Source organism: Liolophura sinensis, chromosome 10 (assembly GCF_032854445.1).
Source record: "Liolophura sinensis isolate JHLJ2023 chromosome 10, CUHK_Ljap_v2, whole genome shotgun sequence".
Taxonomy (NCBI): Eukaryota; Metazoa; Mollusca; class Polyplacophora; order Chitonida; family Chitonidae; genus Liolophura; species Liolophura sinensis.
The window spans coordinates 21678240-21703572 of record NC_088304.1 but is presented as its reverse complement, the minus strand read 5'-3'; the positions used below and the strand labels follow the sequence as shown (position 1 = coordinate 21703572).

At 39.9% G+C, this 25333-nt stretch overlaps 1 protein-coding gene across 1 annotated transcript; it reads left to right on the top strand.

Annotated features, from left to right (window-relative positions):
- Positions 1–281: 281 nt before the first annotated feature.
- Positions 282–3841, top strand: LOC135476323 (proprotein convertase subtilisin/kexin type 5-like). Its single transcript, XM_064756317.1, has 2 exons — positions 282–1889; positions 2882–3841. Exons 1-2 carry the CDS (start codon positions 282–284, stop codon positions 3839–3841), a joined length of 2568 nt encoding a protein of 855 aa, XP_064612387.1.
- Positions 3842–25333: the final 21492 nt, after the last annotated feature.

Genomic DNA, 25333 nt, shown 5'->3' with positions numbered 1-25333 from the left:
AAAAGTGTGTGAAGTGATATTAAATACAATATATTGGACCCCATGTCTGATATAGACGAGCAACTAAATTTTTGCGTTTACCTTTTTCATGAACAGTTTGAAGCAATTTGCCCGGAGTTAGTTTCCCACGATTGGCGCACAAACAGCTGTGTTTGTAAGCGTGAGCGGTGGTCATGTTCTAAGTGGGGTGGGGATTGTAGTGACAAGTACATCAAGCTACAAATGCCCTGTTTAAGTCATAGATATGTTACCCGGGAAACTGCCTGGACAGTTGTGACGGTATGTACTACCTTAACGGATCACGTGTGTGTATGACAGGATGTCCCAAAGGCTATTTCGAAGGTTATAATAGGTTGTGTGTGGAGTGCCACCATGATTGCGACGTCTGTTTTGGACCGTCCAATACGGACTGCTCGTCTTGTCGCTTTACTCGTCTGGGACGGTCCTGTGTTTCAAAATGCCCCGTGGGTTATGTTCGTGACACATCTGCCACCTGCATCAAGCCTGACAACTGTCCAGGTTACGTCTTCAAGTCCTCTTGTGTTGATCAATGTCCGTCTGGTTTCTATCCCGCCAACGCTTCTCATTTGCCGTTTTGTAAGACGTGCAACTCTCAGTGTAAAACGTGTTATGGACCTGGAACTCACCGCTGCCATGCGTGTGCGAAATTCCGGTATGATGGCCATTGTGTATCAGTTTGTCCAATGGAAGCACCTGTCATATATAACCAAAATTGCCTGACTGAATGTCAATCCAGTAATAATTGTAAGACTGTGTGTGGTGATCAATTCGTCTGGAACAGAAAATGCGTAAAGCAGTGCCCCTCTTCGGAGCCCTATTCTCTACACGGGATATGCGTGACTAAATGCCCGAAACTCCGCTTCGAAAGGAAATGCCTGGAAATATGCCCCAAATCTTTGGTAGAGTATAACGGTGAATGTATGAAGACATGTCCTTCAGGATACTTCACTGACAAAGCGACTTGTGTGAAGAAATGCAAACACCTTTCCTTTGGGATGTCATGCAGGGACAAATGTCCACATAAAGTACCACACGTTAGCGGTAAATGCGTGTATCAGTGTCCGGAAACACTCTATTTCATAAATCCCGTGAACAGGCAATGTACATCGCATTGTCCGTATGTGGTTTTCCAGAACCAATGCTTGCTCCATTGTCCTCACGGTTACTTCTGGTCGGGTCAGGTCTGCATTTTCTGCGATAAAATGTGTAGTGGTTGCCAGGGGCCTGTGCCTAAAAACTGCAACACCTGTAGACATGTTGGTAACAATGGCGTCTGCGTGCGAGACTGTCCCGATTACACTGCCAATAAGACATGTGTAGCCAAATGCCCACCGGGAACATTTGTGGCGGGGCAAAGAAAGACGTGCTTGACGTCCTGTCCAAATGACTTGCCATTTTCTTTTCTTCAAGAATGTTTAGCGTCGTGCCCAGAAAGTTCACCTTACCACGAGGATGGAAATCAAGCCTGTCTTGGGGAGTGTCCCAGGGAAACAGTGCACCTCCCGGGACAGACTCTTTGTCTGAGCAGATGTCCTGAAAATATTCCAATGACAGCGAACCATCTGTGTGTTAAGGAATGTCCGCCAGATCGAAATTTCACCTATCAGAAACAATGTTTACCGAAATGTCCCCAGTCGACTGTCTTTGAGGCCGACAAGAATAGTTGTGTCCATTGTAATCAGAAGACTTGTGTCTCTAAGTGTCCTTTCTTCACAGTGGAATTCAGTGGAGAGTGCGTGCGTAATGATGGTATCGTGGGCATGTGGTTCGTAGTTATAGTATCCGGGCTGTTCGCACTTATTCTGTACATAATCGTCTGTCACCCGTCCCGAAAAGGTGTCAAGAGGAACGGACCACCGCTTGTTCAGGTAGGTCGATGATCGCTGATTGGCAATATGTAGGAATATCTTAATATATATTCGTCGAAGGGGGACATTACCCATTCTAATTCACAAGCACCATTCACAACAGAAAACAAAAGCCGAAGTTGTTGAAATTTAACACTGATTTGGTAATTTATCAGTGTCCTTTGAAGCTAACTATCCCAAACTAACCTGATTTGTGGAAACAAATCAAGCCAATAAATTCGACTTTTCCCCATGCTACTGTTTAATTTCGTTTTCTCATAGTTGTTGACTATTTGAATTCTACAGGTTGAACAACGGGGTATTCTTTTGCAAAGTTGTAAATCCCATATTGCTGCGCTTAACGACCAAAATCATCCGGCCCAAAACTACATGCATGTTCATTTTCACATTTCTAAAAAGTTGACAGGAAATATTCTAAACGTCATTTTATTTCAAACCTAACCACCGATGTTGAGTGGTTGTGCGGCAAATGCCCTAGAAGACCCAATGAAATTTACCTGTATTGAATTAATGTATTTATTTACTTGATGTTTTACTCCATACGGCCTGAATTATGGTGGGAGTGAATCGGTCACGTGGAAAACTCACTACTATCCGCAGAATTCTGGATGATCTTCCCACGTGCGGCGGAGAGAAACCTGTATTGAAGTCTATAAGCGTACACGTAAAGGTTACCTTCGTAGGTAACGCAGCTTTGGTTTTGATTCATGCACCTAACAAAAAAAACCTTGTGAAATATATTTTCGCTTAAAATTTTCGGAAAGCAGTTTATTTGTAAAAAATTACATGTAAAAAGAGAGATACAGCTTTTCCCAAACAAGCATTTTTAAGCCAAATTCTAGAATCTATGCCTTCCTACTGATTAAAAAAAAATGTGCTGCAGATAATAGTTTAATAATAGTTAGTAATAGACATCACGGTCAACATTTTAGCTAATATTGACCGTTCCAACACTGTCAAACCCGCTTTGCTTTTTTATATCATTTCAACAGGATGAAGAAGAAGCCGGGAATAATGTCATTAATGACATTTCTGAGGACACACATCCATCGGCTGACGACAGAAGGCCTGTATTGGCACATGCAACTCAGGAGAGCAGGATACAGTCAAGACCCAACCGAACCAGTCAGGGAATATCCCGGATAAATGAAATGGAGGAAGTCTGCCATGAAGATATGATCTGCCAGCCTTCAGCCGATGAGCGTACTTGCTCAGATGATAGGGTTGACATGAATGACCTTCGTTTCCAGTCCGCCAGTACGTTTCCATCGAATGACTGTACCGATGTGGTTCACGGAACCGCTGACGCCCTTATCTATGGTGCTCCTCGCTTAACAGCCCTTCCGTCAGTGTCAGAACGAGTAAGTCCTTGCAACTCAACCAGTTCTGAAACACACGAAGACCGGATATCGGTGATCGGGCATAATGCGGGTCGATCTCTTATTCCGAGGCTATCTCAGAATAACACCGTGGCCAAACCGAAGTTGGAGACTTCTATCTGCAACAGAAAACTTGAATCATTTGCTACTAATCCCATGTACACAGGGTGCACTGAAGCTACCAGGGACAGGATTTGTGAAAGTAGTTTTATGTTTCTCCCCGACGATATTTCTCGTTCCCAGTCTGACAAATACAGCCTAGACGACTCCATATTGACCACAAACAATAACACAACAGCGGCAGACAACACATCACTAGGCCCCTTGGATTGTACTACAAATCGACGCTTAATTTGCAAAGGTTGTATGAAAGGGAGCGCTGAAGGCGACAGCCCCGTCAGCGGTAACGAGAATAACCAAAAGTTTGGTCAGGGCCCGTGTCCATGTAAGATGCATGTGGTTTACAACACTGAAGACATCATGGATCTTGTAAACACGGTTCCCCCTGATCCGACGGGTGAGTCTTTACAGAATATTAATAACAGTGAAGAAACTTTGCTGAAGCATGTGTAATTTGCTCGAAATCTAAGAAGCCTCCCACAGACCAGGCAAGAAATTCACCTGCTTCAAAATGGTAAACGCTGCTGAAGGTTGAACCGACGATGCTCTTGTTGCCGTAAGAATAAAACCCTGGAGTAAATATACAAAAGTCTGGATTTCACGAGTCTGGATTTCACAAAAACTACCAAAGAACTAAGGAAATGAGAACTAAATGATTACGTTTGTGTACATGTACTAAAAATATTTTCTTAAGTGTTTGGTAGTTTGTGTGTAGTTATGTATGTTTCAGCGCCGGGGTTCAAATATAACTCTCTCCGGCCGTGCGTGTGTAGGTCTTTTAGCAACCTGCGGATGGTCGTTGTTCCCCCCTCCCCCCCCGGTCTCTACTCCGTTTCCTCTCACCATAAAATATTCTTGAGTACGGCGTACAACATCAATCAAATAAATAAATAAATAAATCATCTGTGACATTGTGTTAACCGCAAATGAGATTTTAATGGTAATCGTGCCACAATCGAATATACAAAGAGTGCAGTATATGTCTGGCCCTGTCTCAGTTTATGTTCTACTTTAGGCATGTTACATGTTCACAGGTTCGAAACTCCCTTCAGGTTAAGGCTGTGTTCTGTTTTGAGTATCTGAACAGTGGCCATAACATTCTCCGGTCAATCAGATGTAACCCCTCGCTACATGAAACCAGATCAGCAACGACAGTGTGATCACTGGCAAATGGTCACACATAACCGGTGAAATACGACCCCTTGTCAATTTTACCTCAGTTCGGGTTTTATTCTAGCTGTTCATGTAAATGCTTCAGTAGTAGCAAGTTACCGGCCCCATAGCACCATGACTAAAGCAGAACTATGTAAAAAAAAATTGCAATGCTGTTAGCTGCAAATTATTAGATGTCACTGGTCTGGAATTACTTAAAATGCTATGTTGTTCATATAACATTTAATGTACAGTAACAATGCAAAGAGGGCAGGATTAACTGATGAACTGCTGGAAACTATGCGTGGAAAATACTTCCATTTATTTGGTTTTGCTTTATTTTATAGCAGATATACAGACATTTTGATATTTGAATTCGACGGTGAGCCTTATGCACCATGTTGCCTTTGGCAGTGTACTCTGACATCACATCATCTTTTTTCTCTATATTGACCGACAAGTAAGCTTTTGTAACCATTATCCTAATAGGTAGAGCGCCTGCTTCGAAATTGGGAAACCTGGGATCAAACCCGGATAGGGTCATACTAAAACCGTTAAAAACGGTGCCTGTAGCTGTCTAGCTTGGAGCTCGGCAGTGAGAGGTTAGGACAAGGGAACAGGACTGGTGTCGATATTATGCGACTAGGTAGGTGTTATATCTGGTGTCTTCAGCATGGTACTTTAGTTGTCGTATCGACTCAACCCGCCACAAGAAGCCACAATATATGTACACATACCTAATTATTGCGCTTCGTCATATGGCTGAAAAATTGTCAAGTACGATGTAAAACTCTAAGCATTCATACCTATAAATTTGTAAACTTCATTTAAGTCGTGTTTTAAGTGGGTAATGAGAACTGTCCCAAAATCATGAATGTTTCCTTGACTATGAAATCACGTGAGATATTCTTTAAACCAGAGCTGCACAGGTTCTTTGTTTATTTCCAACTGAAGTCTATGATTCTAAACACGATTGTTTGCTCTATTATTTTACGTGAGGTATATTATATTCACGACCTATGTGTGACCCGCATTGAATTTGACAATCCATAATCAAACAATATCGCCATGAGTTGTCTTCCCTTGATTCTAGAACGCTGTTATGTTGCAATTCTCCGGCTTCATCTTGACGATCGTCAATTTTTATGAAAAAATACCACATTTACAATAATGTGAGGTTCTGTGTAAAAATCTAATGAAATCAGAAATTAGCGTGTCAAGAGTGTCACTCCATCAAAAGCCTTCACTCTTAAGTTTCTAGAATTTTACAATGGACATAACACTTTTTCGGCAAATACGGACAGGGTGACCCGTATTTCTACCAGACCTGGAAATTATTAACTGGCCGCGAGTTTGAGAATTTAATCTTGTGTCATGCCTGGAATATCGACTGCATCATTGAAAAAAGTGAACAGTTTCTCTCTTACGTGTTATCAGCATTTAAAATTTCTATATTACTTGTGACATATTCCTTTGGAAACTGGTGTTTTATGTTGTTTTGGAAATGGGACTTGCGATTAGCAACTTTACGGATTACGAGTGATAAACGAAAGCCTGACTTTACGCCGAGATTCTGAACGAGTGTTTCTGATCTGGCTGTTACTGGGACCGGTTGATAATAACTTTAGACACCATGACGACGTGGCATTAATGGTTAGATGTTATAAAGCGTGAATGGGAGACGCCATTATAACGTGGCAAAGGTTTAACAAGGAGAAAAAATGAGCTATATGTTTTCTTTATTTTATCTTCAGTTTAAGACCTTACCATTCTCCTTTGTCTTCTAATATTGTATTTTTACTGATCATATATTGACCATTCATTTGTCATTCATTTATTTTCTGGTGTAAATAAAGGATTTATTGATGATGCTGTTGTTGTTGAATTACAGTGTACCCTGTTGTTATATCGATGCGCAATTAAATTTCTTCACACCTTTCCTTTTCCTTTTTACTAGACTGCAGAATGCTTGTCACAAATCTACACGAATGTGGGAAACCCCGGTTTGCTAAAATGGGAGACATTTCAATAAGCTCGTGTTTTAGCCTAACGCACTTTCAGCAGACGAATTGTCATGATTAGCCTGTGTTTAACGATCAATGCAAACAAGGAATTTTTCGTCCTCGCAGGTCAACAATAATACGCTTGAGATCCTAAAGAGGCAAGTAACCGGTCACAAACTTTGCGGGTTCGGTGAATGAGAGTTCAATTACTCAGATATTTTACACCAGTGATTATACAGTTGTTATTTGACCATGGAAGATTGGTTCAGGGGCTTGTCTTGCAGTCGCGTAGGCAGACGAGGAGCGGGTTCAAACCTAACAATGGACAGGACCTTTGTACAAGTTCCCGCTATCACTTTTCGTGGGTGACAACAAGAGGTTGAAGAATACTTGTATTTCCCAAATATGATGTGTATGTCAGTACGGAAAAGCTCATCAGTAACTTACCAAATGTCAGTGGTTAATCCCAGGCACTCCAGTCTCCGCCGCCTTTCCTTTACACTCCAGTCTCTGCCCCCTTTCCTTTACACTCCAGTCTCCGCCATCCCAGTCTCCGCCACCTTTCCTTTACACTCCAGTCTCCGCCAACTTTCCTTTACACTCCAGTCTCCGCCACCTTTCCTTTAATTCCGAACACTCTTCAGTACAGAGTTAAACAACAGTAAGTCAGAGAAATACAATAAATAAAACGTGATATATTAACACCGACATCTATCATGAAAATGCGAGTTCATCTGAGTACTATATTGGCTTGCCGTAGTCATACAAGGACACAGTTTCGTAATCGTATATAACAGGAACCAATATCACTACATTCTTTATGTAAAGCAAAACATGTAAGTGCAAATGAGTTGAAATTCAGTTTCAAGTATTACAATACAACAACATCTGCTTACGAAAGCGCAAGTGTCAATCAAAAACCAAGTCTGAGTGTCATGTTAACCCGTTGTTCCATGCAGTTTACAATCCTTTAATATACGAGTCGAAAGCGGCCACCTAAAAGTCTGAAGACCATGAGATCAAACCCGAGTCCGGTCATTCCACACTCTCTTGTTGCCTCGTTTGGCGCTCAGCACTGAGAAGTTAGAGTAAAGAAACATGACTGGTTGGTGCGGTGTCAGTATAATATGACTGGGTGTGGTGTCATATCGGGTGTATTCGGCATGATGCTTCAGTGGCAGCACTTTGGTGACATGGACTCGTCTTGCCACAACAAGACACAATATATATACACACGCCTAATGAATCCTCGACGTCGTATGATAAGATATCAAAAATTGTTAAGTACGACGTTAAAGCCAAAGCATACGTATTTATAATATATGGGTCACGTGCCGTGAAACCCGGGTGCGCATGTGCATTCAAAACCGCCATTTGCCATATAAAAGTGACAACTTAGACACCCCTTAACACCATAGCGTAAAAAAGATCCCAGTGATAATAACTGCAATGTATTAGCCGTAACACTTGTAAGATTGCTTGAAATGTTGTGTTGTCATCAGATTTAATAAACGAAGTTATAACCCAAACAATGGAAACAAGGGCTGTGACCAATTCTCAGCTTCACCGCGCCAATGGTTTCCGGTCACGTGACCCACGAAAATGTCTAAGAAAAAAAGTTAGCGAGCTTCAAATGCAGTTTACTGGAAAATTATGCATAAATAAAACCAATCAAAAATTAATAAATAATTAAAAAAAAAATTAAAAAATAAAACCAGATTCGTCTCCAGCAGGCTAAACTACAACTACATCTGGCTGTTACTAGTATCTGTTTTTTTTTTTTTAAATATTCATCAGGGGTCGGCGCTTTGTAGAAATGAAATTCTGACAGGAAATGTTTAGGCATTATGTTGCTGTAATATTTCTTTGATGTTTTACCTACGTCGGTAAAACTGTGGATTTTCATGTGGTGCGTTTGTGTCCTTCGAAATTCTGGTATTTTCTTCGGATATCAAGTACAGCTTGTCCTTGTGGATGGTAGGAAGTGACAAATCCATGTATTCTTTGCTTAGGTTTGTTGGTCTTTGTTCATGTCTGCTGAGTAAAGTTGCACGTTGAACGAATTTCACATTGCTTGTGTACTTCTATTGCCTTCTGTTTGTATCCATGGCTTTACAATTTGTATTTCTGTTTGTATCCATGGCTTTACAATTTGTATTTCTGTTTGTATCCACGACTTTACAATTTGTATTTCTGTTTGTATCCACGACTTTAAAATTTGTATTTCTGTTTGTATCCAAGGCTTTGTAATTTGTATTTCTGTCCACGGCTTTGTAATTTGTATTTCTGATGTATCCATGGGTTTACAATTTGTATTTCTGTTTGTATCCATGGCTTTCCAATTTTTGTTTCTGTTTGTATCCATGGCTTTACAATTTGTATTTCTGTTTGTATCCATGGCTTTACAATTTGTATTTCTGTTTGTATCCACGGCTTTACAATTTGTATTTCTGTTTGTATCCACGGCTTTACAATTTGTATTTCTGTTTGTATCCACGGCTTTACAATTGTATTTCTGTTTGTATCTATGGCTTTGCAATTTGTCTTTCTGTTTGTATCCACGGCTTTGTGATTTGTCTTTTAATAAGTTTAGTTTTTCCATGTAGTTTGATGCCGAGTTACGAACATCTGTATGCTTCGCCGAAGATGAACGATTTGAAGCGATTCGGCCGGTGACAGGAGTTTTGGTAGAGGTATTGGTATTAGACCAGTGACGTCTAATAAATTGCTCTTAACATCACTGCATGTTTCACCTAATTCTGCTTAAGCCATGGTGCTGTGTGGCTTGTAAATTGCTATTTTTTTTAAATACGTTTACGTGAATAGTTAGAATAAAACGCTGACTGAGGTATATGTTAATGTGGAACTAAGTATTTGTCTTTTTGATGGAAAGCTAATCGTCTTCAACTATTCTCTTGGCGATGAGTACACATGAAAAAGACGTCTGATTATAAACAAAGCCATATGAACCATATTGTATTTATTGCAAGCAAATAACAACATGCATTTCTTAATTTGATTTATTTTTTGACTGGTGTTTTACGCCGTACTTAAGAATATTTCACTCATATGATGAAGACAAGTAATATGGTGCAAACCAAACAGATAAACCCACAACCATCCGCAGGCTGTTGCCAGACCTTCCCACGCACTGCCGTAGTCGCGTATCAGAGGTTATTCTCAAGAAATTAGTCACAAATAACGGACAATAATTTTCTCTTAAATCGACTAAATGACTGGATTGTTCTCAAGACTTCAGTCAAATATAACATATAATAATATCCTGGTTGTTGGAATCCAGTACTGGTGCTAGAGTGCTCTCAACATTTTATTAACTTATATATGTATTTTATTTATTTATTTGTTTGATTGGTGTTTTACCCCGTACTCAGGAAAATTTCACTTACATGACGACGGCCAGCATTATGGTGAGAGGAAACCGGGCAGAGTCCGGGAGAAACCCATGACCATCCACAGGTTGCAGACAGACCTTCCCACGTACGGACATTTTAGTTAAAAGTCACACAAAATAATATCTTGGGTAACTGGAATTAATTATTGAATTCTTCTTAGCATTTTACTTAAAGGTAACATATAATAAGTTTCTGGTAATTGAAACTAATTAGTGGATTGTTCTCAGCTCATTTTGTTCTCAGTATTTACTGGTGTTGATAATTCATTAAACAGGCATTTCACAGTCTCATTTTGTCACAGCGTCCCATGCGTACCATGCTGAATGCGTCACGTCTTCACATTTGTTTTCTGTGCCTGCACGACATTGGCCAGTTTGGGTGTTGAAGATGAAAACCCGGCAAGGCTGTACGCCGTGGCGGGAACAAGTTGAAGCTGCAAACATTCATTTCTCGAAAAGTTGATCAACTTGAATCAGAAAATACCGCTTCACAATCCCGGAAAGCGAAGAAACACACAATGTAGTCTAACAGCAACAGTTACGACTGTCTGTCATTTCCAGAGTTCAGCAAATCTGTCGGAATGGAAAACTAACAAAATATGAAATCCAACAAGCATTGCTTCAAGTATCATGGGAACGTAATTGTCTTAGATTTAAATGAAACTTAGTCATACTTTTTTCTGCGATAAAATGTTGACTTTTCTGGGGAGTTTTTATTATGTGTAGAATACAGGTACAACATGATGTCACCAATTTAAGCTTGTGATAAAAGCCTATATAGTTTTCACAGCCCAGATTGCCCTACTTACCTCTTGTCTTGTGGAGAGTTTGTAGACGAGGGCGCTGACGTGCTCTAGGCTCTGGCGAATCAAGTAAATATAGAAAACTGATAAAAGTTGAATACAGCAATTTCCCCGGAAGCATTTTAACTTCTGCATAATCTTGACCTTATAAATTTTTGTGAAAAGTCAAATTTGTATGAAATCTGAAGTAGCAGCAAAAGCCGTATTTCTTCTTAGCCGAATGTTGTGTGGAACAAATACGATGTATGATTCGAATAGCATCGTGTAGCAAGAGGTTAATTGGCGTGCTGTACTCAAGAATGTTATACTTATAACACGGCGGCTAGCATTATTCTGAGAGAAAACCCACGACCATCATCAGGTTGCCAGAAGACCTTCCCTGTGGTAGAGGAAGCCAGCATGAAATGGACTTAAACTGAAAGCGACGGCATTGGTGAGAGGCTCTTGGCGTGCTGGCCTCCTTGGCCACGGAGCCCTCAGTAAAGCAATCTCCAAGAGGCCTCTCACCAATGCGGTCGTGTGAGTTCGTGTTGTAAAACGTAGAGGTTATCTAGATTTTGGTTGTCGCCTTCACCGAACGACAACATAGTCAAATTCTTAGGGAAATTGTAAACTGGCATCTTCATGTAAGTCTAAACATGAGACGTACCTTTTCGTGTATTCCATAAGCTCATCATGGTGGAAAACAATAGACGGTTTTCGTGTTCCCTTAGAAATAAAATGTGGCCTTGTCGTGCTGCACTGTTCGCAAAGCACAAACACAAGTGTTTGACTTAAAATGCGGTGCTGTCGTGTTGGGGTATCTTGACAAACACACCGTAGCTTCATTTAGGCTTCTACTGTAACCGCGGAATCTATTGAGTTTTTTTTTTGCAACAAAACTTGTAAAAGTGCAATCGCCATGGTGGAATTCCTGTTTATGCGCAACTCTGCTAGTGTGATAGAAGGTTTTACAAAGTTCTCCATGACAGTTAAGAAAAAACACTTTACATACAGATCTAACAGTTCGTTCTTGAGACACAACGCAATATCTTTCAGTGGAAAAAAATCCAAAACGTATTTATACACCTTTTACACAGGCCACGCTTTGACGCTGGAAATCTGGTTGTCTCACCGTCTTCGCTGTAGAGGATATCTACCTGCGACACAAAGACGAAAATATACCCATACATCAGATTCGTTTTGATAGGAGTTTGTTTTGCAATGTCAGATGTCTTGGCCATACCCTTCAATGTGGAATGACAGTGGTTACTCGCAGTGAAGTAAACATGTTTGATACAAGTGTTATCAATAATGGATGACTAAGTACAAGGTGTGTATACATACCTGGGCTCAAACGCCAAATTTGAACATTTTTTCAGTCATATGACAATGGGAAGTCATTTGGTTTGTGTACATAAATTGTGTCTTCTTGTGGCAGGGCTTATCCATGCCGTCAAAGTGCTGCCGGAATTGAAGTAACATACCAAATTTACCATTTTTAAAGTCTTTGGTATGGGACGAAGTGGGTTTGATCCAGGGTCTCCCGACTTCCTAATAAAGTCTACAAATTAATAATATAAAAAGTATTGGTAGGTCTCATGTTTAGACTTACATGAAGATGCCAATTTACAATTTCCCTAAGAGTTTTACTATGTTGTCATTCAGTGAAAGTGTATAAAAAGAATAAAATCTGACTCAGGTAAACTGATAGAGGTAGGATTTCACGTGACGTTTAACCATTAGCCAGATATCACACTATTATTGCTGATCTGATTTGACTCTCTATGCTGCACATCTTTACATATATATCATATTCGATTCTGTTGCCATTGTTTGTAATCTATGCGTGGATACAGCCATTTGTATAACAGCCGTCAGCCGATATAGACGTTCCATGTCAATAATCTCCAAGACCATTCTCAAAACAAACGTTTAACACAAGCCCCCTAAAATTAAAAGTTTATTTACTTTTTGTGTTTGGCGTTTTACGCCGTACTCAAGAATATTTCATTTATACAACGGCGGCCATCATTATGGAGGGGAAGAAACCGGGCAGAGCCCGGGGAAAGCCCACGACCTTCCTACGTACAACCGGCGAGGAAAGAAGCATGAGCTGGACTTGAACTCACAGCGACCGCATTGGTGAGAGTCTCCCGGGGGCATTACGCTGAGCTAGGGAGCTAACAAACCGAGCCACGGAAAAAAGGACGGAATCAAGTTTGAGAAGAAATCAACAGTTTTCAATTATGTCGGAAATACACAAGATACGTTCTAGGCGAGTGAGTGAAATCTGTATTCAGTCCGTTTACCATGCTAATAAATAAGTTGTCGATAATAATATATATGTTGTATCTATGAATATGGACATACGCCCACCATAAGACCATATCCCAGTTGGGGCCGCCGTGGCTCAGTTGGTTGGCGCGCTAGCGCAGCGTAATGACCCACGAGTCTCTCACCAATGCTGTCGCTGTGAGTTCAAGTCCGGCTCATGCTGGCTTCCTCTTCGGCCGTAAGTGGGAAGGTCTGTCAGCAATCTGCGGATGGTCGTGGGTTCCCCCCCCCCCCGGTTTCCATCCACCATAATGCTGGCCGCCGTCGTATAAGTTAAATATTCTTGAGTACGGCGAAAAACACCAATCAAATAAATAAATAAATAAACCATACCCCAGTTAAGCTCCTAAATCAAGTAAATGCTTGAACAATGACAATTTACACGCCTTCTAAGAAGGCAGATGAAGCAGAATTAGGTAAAATATTCAGTGATGTTAACTCCAATTAATTAGACGGATAAATCTGTCCAAAATTTAATTACTATTATCATATTCTATGCGTCGAAACTGACATTCGTATACCAGCCATCAACCAAAAAGGACATTCCAGGTCAATAATCGCAGGGCCAATGCCCAAACGATGTATAAGAAAAACCACCAAAGAACTAAGAAAGTATATAAAAAGGAGATCCTCTGATCTCTAGTGCTAATCAGAGGGATTGCATAACTTCTCTTGTAGATATGGCAACGCATTTTGAAAATTTGTAAACTGAAAAACAGAGCAATTGTGCTGAGCAATAATGGCCAGACCAACTTCCAAAGCAACGTTAAATACCAACCTCTAAAGAACTAAGACAGTATATAAAGTAAGAATTGATCCAAAAGAATCTTCCCAATCCAAACCCTATCAGAGGTTGGTAAATGTGATCAGGGTATGCCAGATAAAAACTGGGCTCTGTCATGGCTCTGTCTTGGTCAAAAGATATAATTTACGTGCCGAAGTGTTCAGTGAAATTGGGACTGGAGAGAACTAATCAGGATGATGGTGTAGAAACTTTAATTCGTTTCATGGACTCGTTTCAAATTTTGACAGACACGAAACTGTACATCCAAAGAGACATTCGTATACCTGCCGTCAACCAATCAGGATGATCTTTCACCTCCAATTTCTGTCAAGCCTATTTTGCTTCACAATTGCTGCTTTATAGCAAGTCTGTATGCAGAGAGTAATTCTCGACGTTAACATTTTTTCTACAATTACTGTGAAATAGGCATGCCTGGGTGACCTGGCGGTTAGCGTGACAGCGCAGCACAATTAATGACTCAGTAGCCTCCACCCAATTTACTCGCTATGAGTTCAAGTCCAACTGAAGATGGTTTCCTCTCCGGTCGAGAGTGGGAAGGTATTCTTGTAGCCTGCCGATGGTCGTGGGTTTTTTCCGGGCTCTGTCCGATTTCCTCCCACCATAATGATAGCTGCGATGTTAAAAGAAAAATATCTGCCCGGTTTCCACCCACCATAATTCTGGTCGCCTTTGTATAAGTTAAACATTGCTGAGTAGGGTGTAAAACGCCAGCACAGTGCAATAACCTAGAAGTCCCCGACCAATGCGGTCGCTATGAGTTCAAGTCCAGCTCATGCTTGGTTTGCCTCAGGCCGTGGGTTGAAAGTTCTGTCAGCAACCTGCGGATGGTAGTGGGTATCCCCCAGGGTCTGCCCCGTGTCCTTCCCCCACAATGATGGCCGCAGTCGTATAAGTGAAATAGTTTTGAGTACGGCGTAAATCAAATATATCAATAAAAGAATTCCATAAAGTTTAGGCTTATAACCTGCACTGAGCTCTTCTCTAACATAGTGCGATCTCCTTCGTGGGGGGTTCTTACTACTGATGTGGTGAGGCGCTATGGTTGTTTTCCTTGTTTATTCGCTTGACATGGTGAACGGTACATACACTACAATGGTATACGTCTATTTGGAACATTTTGGAACCTTTTACGTCTCATTTTACGTACGGTTATACATAAACCTCCGGCTCCGCTTGATCTACACTCCAAAAATTGATCTGTTGATTTTAACAGAAAGTTATCTAAATTTTACAGAAGTTTGAGTCTGTTATCTGAGTGATGCTGAAATGTATTCTGTTATTGCAGCAGATTATAGTGTAAAAGATAATGCACATATTCCATCAATTTAACACAACCATTCTATTAGACTAACAAGATGTTACGTTGATTGTGACACAATATTGGGTCATCATAATCATAATATATTTTAATCACTCAGACAACAGACTTTGTGTTAAATTTAACACATTAATTTTTTAAGGATACTGCTCACGAATTTTCAGAGACCTACAGCAAGTCATCCCGCCTAGGGTCGCTCTGTGCATGTGCTAAAATCCCTTGGGAAGGCTACAGCCTAAAGAAAAAGCCTTCCATCCTTTTCCTTTCTACATACATGTTTTTACCAACCAAATGCGGTTGAAAGGTAGCACTCCAGCGTGGCGCAATGCCCAGCAATGCGCTCGCTGTGAGTTCAAGTCCAGCTCGTGCTGTCTTTATCTCTGGGCGCACGTTTCAAGGTCTGCCAGCAACCTGCAAATAATTGAGGGTTTCCCCCGGGCTATGCCCTGTTTCCCTCCCAACAATATGTAAAATATTCTTGAGTACGGAGAAAAAGATCAATCAAATAAAAATGTAAATCATACCAAACAAAATCTGTATTCAGGAGAAAATTCTTCCTGCAGGGCAAACCATATAATTACGAAGGATAATACATCATTGTGCTTTTCCCCTATACTATGAGGGTCGGATGTAGAGGAAACCGGAATACCCGGAGCGAACCGTCAGCATTTCACAAGTAATTGGCGAACTTTCCCACGAGTTATTACAGATTAACGGACCCCAGTAACTAAAATATTTGTCTATTTAATGGTCAGAGGGATTGTTCTCAACACTTTAGTTAAGTAACATGTTATATTATCCTGATAAATGGAATCAATTACATTTTTGTTCCACACACTTTCGTCACAAGAACTACAGTAATATCCTGATATTTGGAATTAATTACTGTATTGTTTCAAATACTTTAGTTACAAGTAATATATAATAATATCATATATTTGGAATAAATTACGGTACAAGTAACATATCGCCGGAAGAAACATATCATAATATGCTAGTATATCAAATTAATTACTGGATTGTTTAAAACACTTAAGTTACAATTAACACATAACAATATCCTGGTAATTGAAGTTAATTACTGGATTTTCCCCAACACTTTATTTACAAGTAATATATAATAATATGCTGGCAATCGAAATGAATTAATGGTGCCGACAGTTTATTGAATAATCATTTTTTTCTAGAAATTGTTACAACTTCCCATATGTCCCATGCTGAATTCCTCGCGGCTTCAATTTTGTATTCTGTGCCCGCATATCCTCTGCATTGACCAGTACGTGTGTTGTAGTTGAAAACCCGACAAGGGTACAGACAGAGGCGGAAACACACTGTAGCAGCAAACGCTCTCTTCTCGAAAAGGTGATCATCTTGGATCAGGAAATCCCTCTTCGCAATCCTGGAAACTGAACAAACACACCAGGCAGTCTATCAATAACAGGTACGACTGTCTGCCATATCCTGGGTTCAGCAAATAAGCAGAATGGAAAAGCAACGAAAAATATGAAACCCAACAATAAACAGGGCTTCAGGCGTGATATTAACGTAATTATCCGAGATTTAAATGAAACTTACTCATACTTTTACTGCCATAAAATTTTGTCTTATCTGAGGAATTCTTCTTTACCTGTATAATACAACATGATGTGATCAATTTAAGTTTGTGATAAGAGCCTGAATAGTTTAGTTTTCAAAGATTAAAGCTGTCTTACTAACTTTCCATCTGGTTGAGACTTTGTGGACGAAGGTGCTGAGATGCTTTAGACTCTGGTAAAACAAAAAAATATAGAAAACTGATAAAAGATAAATAAAGCAATTTTCACCTAAAACTTTTAACTTGTGCATGGCCTTGTCCTGTAGATTTTTTTTAAAAAGTCAAATTTGAATGAAATTTGAAGTAGCGGCAAAAGCCCTGTTTGCTCCTCGCCGAAAGATGTGCCGAACCATTACGACATATAATTAGCAAAGCATCGTGTAACATGAGGTAAATTGACGTGAATTTCATGACATGTTGGCGAAAGTCACAAACAAGTTGCAGAACGTTCGGGAAGATTGGTAAATGATGCGTGTATAAAGGAGAACACGCTACAAGAAATCGGGATCATTCTATGGTAAGTTCTACTTAAGTTTTCGTTCTGATCGGTTAACTTTGAGAACCGCTACGTCACAGCGATGTTTACCAAGTGATTCCGTTAACTTTACCACTGCAGCCGCCAACTTTTCGATTACTTACGCAGCTTTAACGGATACTTACGAATCATTACGAACTTACGTCCAGCTTCGGAGCTTTATAACCTTTTGAAATTTTCGTCGACATGAAACTTAGAACACGAATTCATTACGAATGCAAAGACGAATACATTGCGACGTCAATATGTAACGTATTGGCAAGAATTCGTTAGTATTAGTAAAATCTTCATAAATATTCGCTAAGCTGTCGGTTGCAAGCGTAAAGATGACGTAATCATTCCGGAAGCATCGTCGTAATGCTTCTCAAAATCGACCAATTTGGGAAGAATAGATACTTTCCAGTGTATGCAAAGTTACGATGGACTTACGAAGTACCTAATTTAGAGTTAGAAAATGCCACGATTTTCTGTCTTTTTCACGAATGTATTACGAATTATTCCCAACGTTTCGCAACTTGTTTGTTTTTGTCGTGAAAATCACGTCAGTTTACCTCTTCCTGCACGATGCAATAAGAATCTTATGTTGTAATGGTTGGGCACGACATTTGGCTAGGTTGAAAGACGGTTCAGGGTTATTTATCGCATCAGAGAGATTGTTTACCACAGAGAATGGCAATAACAACCACACTACTCTTGCGTAGTGTAGATGAGTGGCAAGTCGTCACACGTAACAGGTGAAACTGGCCACTTGTCAGTTTACCTTAGAGTTTTATTCTAAGTGTTTATGGAAATCTTTAAATAGTAGCAATTGCAACCCCTCTAGCACCATGATTAAAGCAAAATCAAGTAGAAAAGTATCGGGGCATGTTAACTGCAATACATATTAGACGTCATTACCTTAGATTTACCCAAAATGCAATATTGTCATCGCATTTAATATACAAACACATGAAAAGACTCATTTAAGACCACCTTCTGAAATGTATTACCTGAAATTCGCGTTGTGCTTATCATGGTACTAGTTGGAACATCTTCTGGGATAGATGCATTGTAGGTATCTGGAGCCACAAGGCAAAGAGTACATGAATGAAAAGATATAGAAAGCCCGTCAGTTGGGGATCACGTGATCACTGTAGCGTGGGTGAAAACAAAATGGCCACCCTATGTTGAATCATACAAGAAAAAAGCCTTGTTTGCCACTCCGTTAGCGGCCAGCAAGCCCTGGTTGTACAACAAAACATCACGTAAGCTCTACAGCAATACTCAAACTATATGAAAATTCTAAATATCCACCGAATACATCGCTCAAAGCGAACCAATGATAGGCATTTTCCTATAATATAACATCACGGAAACAATTTGTTTTCATGCACACCCTGTGTTACAACGGAGAGGAGATGATGTGGTCTCTGGCCGCAGAGCCGTCTTACAGATTGTTACATGTACTTTAGAAGCATCCCCTAGTTAGGCTAACCTGGCAGCTGAGTTCCTTTCCCTTGTATCTGTACATAGTGTGACAACTGAGATAAATATATTTATTTATTTATTTATTTATTTATTTATTTATTTATTTATATATTTATATATTTATTTATTTAATTGACTGGTGTTTTACCCCGTACTCAAGAATATTTCACTTATACGACGGCGGCCAACATTATGGTGGGAGGAAACCGGGCAGAGCCCGCGGGAAAACCCACGAACATCCGCACGCTGCTGTCAGACCTTCCCACTTAAGGGAGATAAATATATGGTAACAATTTGGTGGATCGCATGATATCACGACATAGGACAGAAAGTCCACAAGATATATGCAAATAACATTTTGTAGTGAAAAAGAATTATACATGTGTGAAATAATAGTATATTCTAGTATGGATGAATATTCAAGATTTATGCCAACGGTGTGCAGCGAAAGTAAGCTTTTACACCTTGCTGCTGTTTGTGTCAAATATGATGAACATGGGATAAACTGACTCGAAAAACACCATGGGGAGCACATTTACCGTCCTCAATGTTGCCAAATTTTACAGGAGGCAAATAGATCTGTAATTTGACCTTTTATAAGACATTTTGATTACGCTCGAGAATGAAAAGGAACAGCGGAAACAAGAAGCATGTTATAACGTCAACATAGTTCTGTGAACACATGTGGCAAAATCCAGGCAAAAACATTTATTAGTGGGGTGTTATGAAGTTAAAATGAGATTTTATATATGCTTATAATAGCGAGTGATTGTAATCACAAAGTAAGGGATTGGTTCACATAATAAGAATATTAGCTGTCAATCACTCCAATTACTTCTGTCAAAGTAAATGAATGTAAGTTAGATAACAGGCGCAACCAGTATCAGTAAACAGCAAGAAAGTGTGGGATTGTTGAGCTGATTACAAACAAATTTAATAATGTCTGTCCAGGCAGTTTAAAACCAACATTATCTGTTTAGGGTGACAACTGTTAAATAACCAGGGTGACGATGCATTGTGTCAGTCAGACTGTTGATTTTGTTCCAAGTTTAATGGATAGCCATCCTTATTCCCCTGTTTATCAGATGCAATTCCGCACCATGTGGATAATTTGACCTTAGTTCGGAAGCTTTAGAAATATTGTCAGATTGTGCGATCCCATATTTATTTATTTATTTGATTGGTGTTTTAGGGCGTATTCAAGAATATTTCACTTATACGGCTGCCAGAATTATGGTGGGAGGAAACCAGGAAGAGACCCCAGGGGACCCACTACCATCCGCGGGCTGCTGTCAGACCTTGCTGGAGAAGAAAACAGAATAAGCTGTGCTTGAATTAACAGTGACATAGGGACGCTCCTGGGTCATTGGTGTGCTCACCACCTCGGCCACGAAACTCCTCTACCCCCAGCGATACAATGTTAAGTTTGTACGTGTTTACATGATAGTAAGATTTGGTATTTCAGTGTCGTATTGAGGTTTTTCTTTCAATTGAATTAAGTCTGATTTAATGACAAGAAGTACAAGTGTTTTAAATATCAAGGTATGGATTAATAAAGTATAATAATGTATCTTACCATGCTCACAGACATAAGGAAACTTGTTATCACAGCTCAGTTTTCCCCACCAATAGCTAATAGTACTTGATGATTTACCAAATCCAACGCATGCAGCGAGGCACAACGTCCTTGTTTTGAACCAGCTTTTAATTTCTGTTGCAATGTTTTTACTAGTCGACCAGAGATCACCAACAACAAGAGTGCCTACAAACGAAATAAGAGACGAGTAATATACCCATTAATGCATTATATATTACCCGCCTTCCAGAGCAAAACTGTATAAAACGGAGTAAGGATGTAACAAAAATACAATAAAAGTATTTCACGCTCAGTGTGTTAATGAAGACGACGGATAGTTCAACAGAATGATTATAGAAATTATGAAAGGAACACAAAGGAAAAAGTATCAAATTAAAATGCGGTATACGTAGTGCACAGAAGAGCGTACATGTACTTCGGTACTGCCAGATTGGATTTCTACATTGTAAGCGTATAATCTGCCCATCCTACGCCGACGATGATCGGATGTGGTGATGATTCTACGCGGATCAGGATGGGAAGTCCATGCGCGGATGCTGACGTCACCCTAATTGCCTATAACGTGGATCTTGCGAGGTCGCTACATACATGTATAGATTGTTATGTGCTACAACATTTAAGCAACAGCGAATATAATAGATGATATCGAGTGAGCGAGTAATTGGGGTCATATGACCACGAAGTGCATATAATGTACATACTTGTTGTGGGACGGATTTCCGCCGCTCTTTTATGTAGTGCTCCCTCACTGATAAGATTACCGAAGGCAAATAAGCCGCCTCGCACAAGACATTATACTGATACGAGTCAACCAGTCGTTCCACTATCCTTTTAATGTTCAACATCAAGGAAGGAAGTTACAACTTCCTCTTATAAGGTCTTCGGTGTGACTCCACCAAGGGTTGACTCTGGATCTTCCCCCCCCCCCCTCGAAACGGACACAAGATGATATCAACATTACAGTGGTAAACTATAGATTACAATAAAGACTTCGAAATCTGCATGTACACATTTCTTGTCCCAAGGCCGGGTATCTTATTACTATGTAAACTGTCTAACGTGCTACCTCAGGAGAAACATCTTACAATATCATCATCTGGGAATTTACATTTACACGTTTGTAAACCTTTTTGCTACAAACTCTCAAATTTAACAAAGTTTGGTGTTCGAGCGACTCTATAATGTATTCAGTTATTGTGGTAGATTAGCCAGCTAAATTTAGCACACACATTCTATTAACTCAATAGAAAGATCGCTTTGGACTAACAGGATATCAGCTGGAATAACTTATTTATTTGATTAGTGTTTTACGCCGTACTCAAGAATATTTCACTTATACGACGGCGGGCAACTGGGAGGAAACCGGGCGGAGCAGACCTTGCTGTCAGACCTTCCCACGTACGGCGTATGTGGAATATCACACAGTATTATGTTATAATAACAGACTACCTTCTACATCCGTCAGGGAACAGATTTTGTGCTAAAGTTAAGATTATTTTTATGAGTGTACATTGACAACAAAAATCAATTAGCCAGGAATCAGTAGATAATCAAGCGACAGAAACGAGTATGTAGATAATTACATGTAGTCATTAAATACTAATCATCAAACTTATTACCATCTGTCCAGTAAAATTCTCCATCTCGTTCTTTTGCACCAGTCCATACTGTCAAAAGCATTCTCCTTTTAAAAAGAGCAGACATCTTTTCCTTACTGGCCGCCTTGAACAACTGACCACCCCTGGCTTGGCAATCTCTGGACGCAGCTGACCACGTGAGACCCTCCATGTGTACGCTGTAGCAAAAGTTTCCATGAATCATATTCCTCGATCCATCAAATCCGTTACACCAATCTTCTATTGCGCTGTAATCAAGGCTTTTATCTGAAAAAAAACAGTGTTAAAATGAGGTCAGTAGGCTACAAAGTGTGAATATTTGCTAGTATTTCAAAATGCGTAATAAAGGAATCTGTGCGCCAAAAACAGACATTTGTATACCAGCTGACAACCAAGAATTATGCCACGTTCTGTTAAAGTTATTCCACATCATGACGTATTTGAACACACATTGACTCTTACGTGAAATTCACGAGCACAAATCGTCAATGTAGAGACAAATACAGCGTCCCTATTTCTAGTGGAAAATGTTGAGACATTATGTTGAGCCTCAAGGAATTCAACACTATACTCAAAACCTCCAGCACAGAGAGTAAAAGCAGCGCGTCGGCAACAGTGTGATGGCTGGCAAATGGTCAAACGAAACTGGTGAAATACGGGCTCTTGCCAGTTTACCTTCATAAGAATTGTTTTCTGTTTGTTTCTTTACTTTAATTGAAACAATTCTATTCGTTCTATAATGTACCTTTTCATGAATTCTTTAAGCTCAACGTGGTCGAAAGCAATAGACAGTTGTCGTCTTTACTTTGTGGACTTGTCGTGCTGCACTGTTAGCAAAGTGCAAACACAAGTGTTAAACTCTCGTGTTGGAGCATTTTGACTAATACACCGTAGCATCTTTTTAGGCTTCAACTTTCGCCTTCCGGTCAACGGTAAGCGCATAATTTAATGAGTTGTTGGCGACAGAACTTTTAAAAGTGCAATCTTCATGGTGGAAACCATTTAAGACAGCTAAAAAAGAAACAAAAACAAAATGTGCTCTTCACATCTTTTACACAGGACACGCTTCAACGCGAGAAATCTGGTTATCTTACCCTCTTCACTGTAGACGACATGTACCACCGACATAAATGTGAAAACATACACATACTTCAAACTCATACTTCAGATTTTTAAGAGTTTGCTCTGCAATGTTAGATGTTTATGGCCGTGCTCATCAATGTGGTATGACGGTGGCAATATATTCTTGTCCATGGTGAACTTGTCTTTTTCTTAAGATATTATCCTTATCTTTGTCACATCCTGTTGTTTTACCTTTAGTGCAGCTGTCGTTAGTCGTACATTATTCGAAGGAAGCGGTAGAGCCAGGATCAATCCTGGGTCGAGTCACACTAAAGACTTTAAAAGAGGAAGTTGTAACTTCCTCGCTTGGTGTTCTGCATGAAGGAGATAGTGCAACGATTGGTTGACCCGTATCAGTATAATGGCTCGGAAGGGGCAGCTTACTTGCCTTTGGTAAGTCGTCTGAGTGGAGCAGCACTAGATGAAAGAGCGGTGGAAATGCGTCCTGCAGCAAGGAGGCACATTACATACACCCTAAGGATTCCTTTGTCGTCACATGACTGAAAAATTGCGATGTTACGACGTTAGGTACCAAGCACTCAATCACTTGCTCGTAGATTTATTTATTTATTTGATTAGTGTTTTACGCCGTACTCAAGGATATTTCACTTATGTGACGTCGGCCAGCATTTTAGTGGGAGGAAACTGGGAGCAGCCCGGGGGAAACCCACGACCATCTGCAGGTTGTTGTCAGGCCTTCCCTCTTACGGCCGGAGAGGAAGCCAGCATGAGCTGGACTTGAACTCACAGCCATCCTAATGGCGACTTAATTCAACACGATGAATATAGCATCACTATCACACTGTGTCCCGGTTAAGCTCCTGAATCAAGTACCTGAACAGTCGCAAATTACACGCAGATGGGGAAAATATCTGAAGCAGAATTAGGTAATGAAACACTCAGTGATGTTAACTGCAATTAATGAGACGTATAAGTCTGTCTTCAATTTAATTACCATTATAATAATGACATCGCTATTCTCTACAGCTACTCAGAAGGGTTTGATAGAGTCGGCAGTAAATATGGCAACCCTTTTTGAAAATCAAACAAACAGAGTAGTTGTTCTGAACATACCGTACAAACGGAAAGAAGTGTAGTATTTAGCCAGAAACTTGACACTGATCCGCTTTATATTCATGAATACATTATCAAAGCCGGTTTTGTAAAGGAAAATAGGATAAAAATCATGCTCGTCGAAACAGACATTTCTCTATCAATTGTCATCTATAACAGACGCTCCTGGTAAATAATCAATTTCCATAACAACGATCAATACAAACCTTCAAAGAACTAAGACACTGTTTAAAGTAAGAATTGACTCGTCATCAGCCAATGCAAACGCAATCATGCGTTTTTAACATAAAACGTCCACGCTCTATGGTGTTTAATTATCCCCTTCATGGAACGACAACATGGTGAAATTGTTAGTTAAATTGTAAATTGGCATCTTCACGTTATTATTCTACACGTGATAATTTTATCTCATTTCCTTGGCATATTTCTTTACTTTCCTTAAAACGATGCTATTCGTTCTATAATGTAGCCTTTCGTGTATTCTTTAAACTCAACATGGTCGAAAACATTAGACTGTTGTCGTCTTTGCCTTAGAAATAAACTGTGGCCTTGTCGTGCTGGACTGTTAGCAAGCGCAAACACAAGTGTTAGACTTACACTGTCGTGCGGTCGTGTTGAGGCATTTTGACCAACATACCGTAGCATCTGTTCAGGCTTCAACTATCGCCTTCTGGTCAAGGGTAAGCGCGTAATCTACTGAGTTTGTTGGCGACAAAACTCATTAACCTGCTATCGTCATGGTGGAAATGCGATACTGTGGTACTGTGGTAGAACACTTTACAGATGAAATGTCAACCTTTTTCATCACAGTTTCATTTTACCTAGGAATCTAACAATTCACTCCTGAAAGAGAGACAGGACAATATTTTTAAGTCAGTTAAAACACAAAACAAAAAACAAAATGTATTCATACAGCTTTCACACAGGATATGCTTTGAACGCTAGAAATCTGGTTATCTTACCGTCTTCACTGTAGACGATATGTAGCACTGACAAAATAATGAAAACATACACATATTTCAGACTCATTTTTTAAGAGTTTGCTCTCGTAATACCAGGTGTTCTCAGTCAAACCCTTCAATGTGGTATGACGATGGTTACTCATTGTGAAGTAAGCATCTTGTATGAGTG

Bases quoted from the DNA above. Each gene is read 5' to 3' on its own strand.
- LOC135476323 (XM_064756317.1), top strand. From the start codon at position 282: ATGTACTACCTTAACGGATCACGTGTGTGTATGACAGGATGTCCCAAA. The intron at 1,890-2,881 runs GTAGGTCGATGA...TCATTTCAACAG, and splicing joins ACGGACCACCGCTTGTTCAG to GATGAAGAAGAAGCCGGGAA.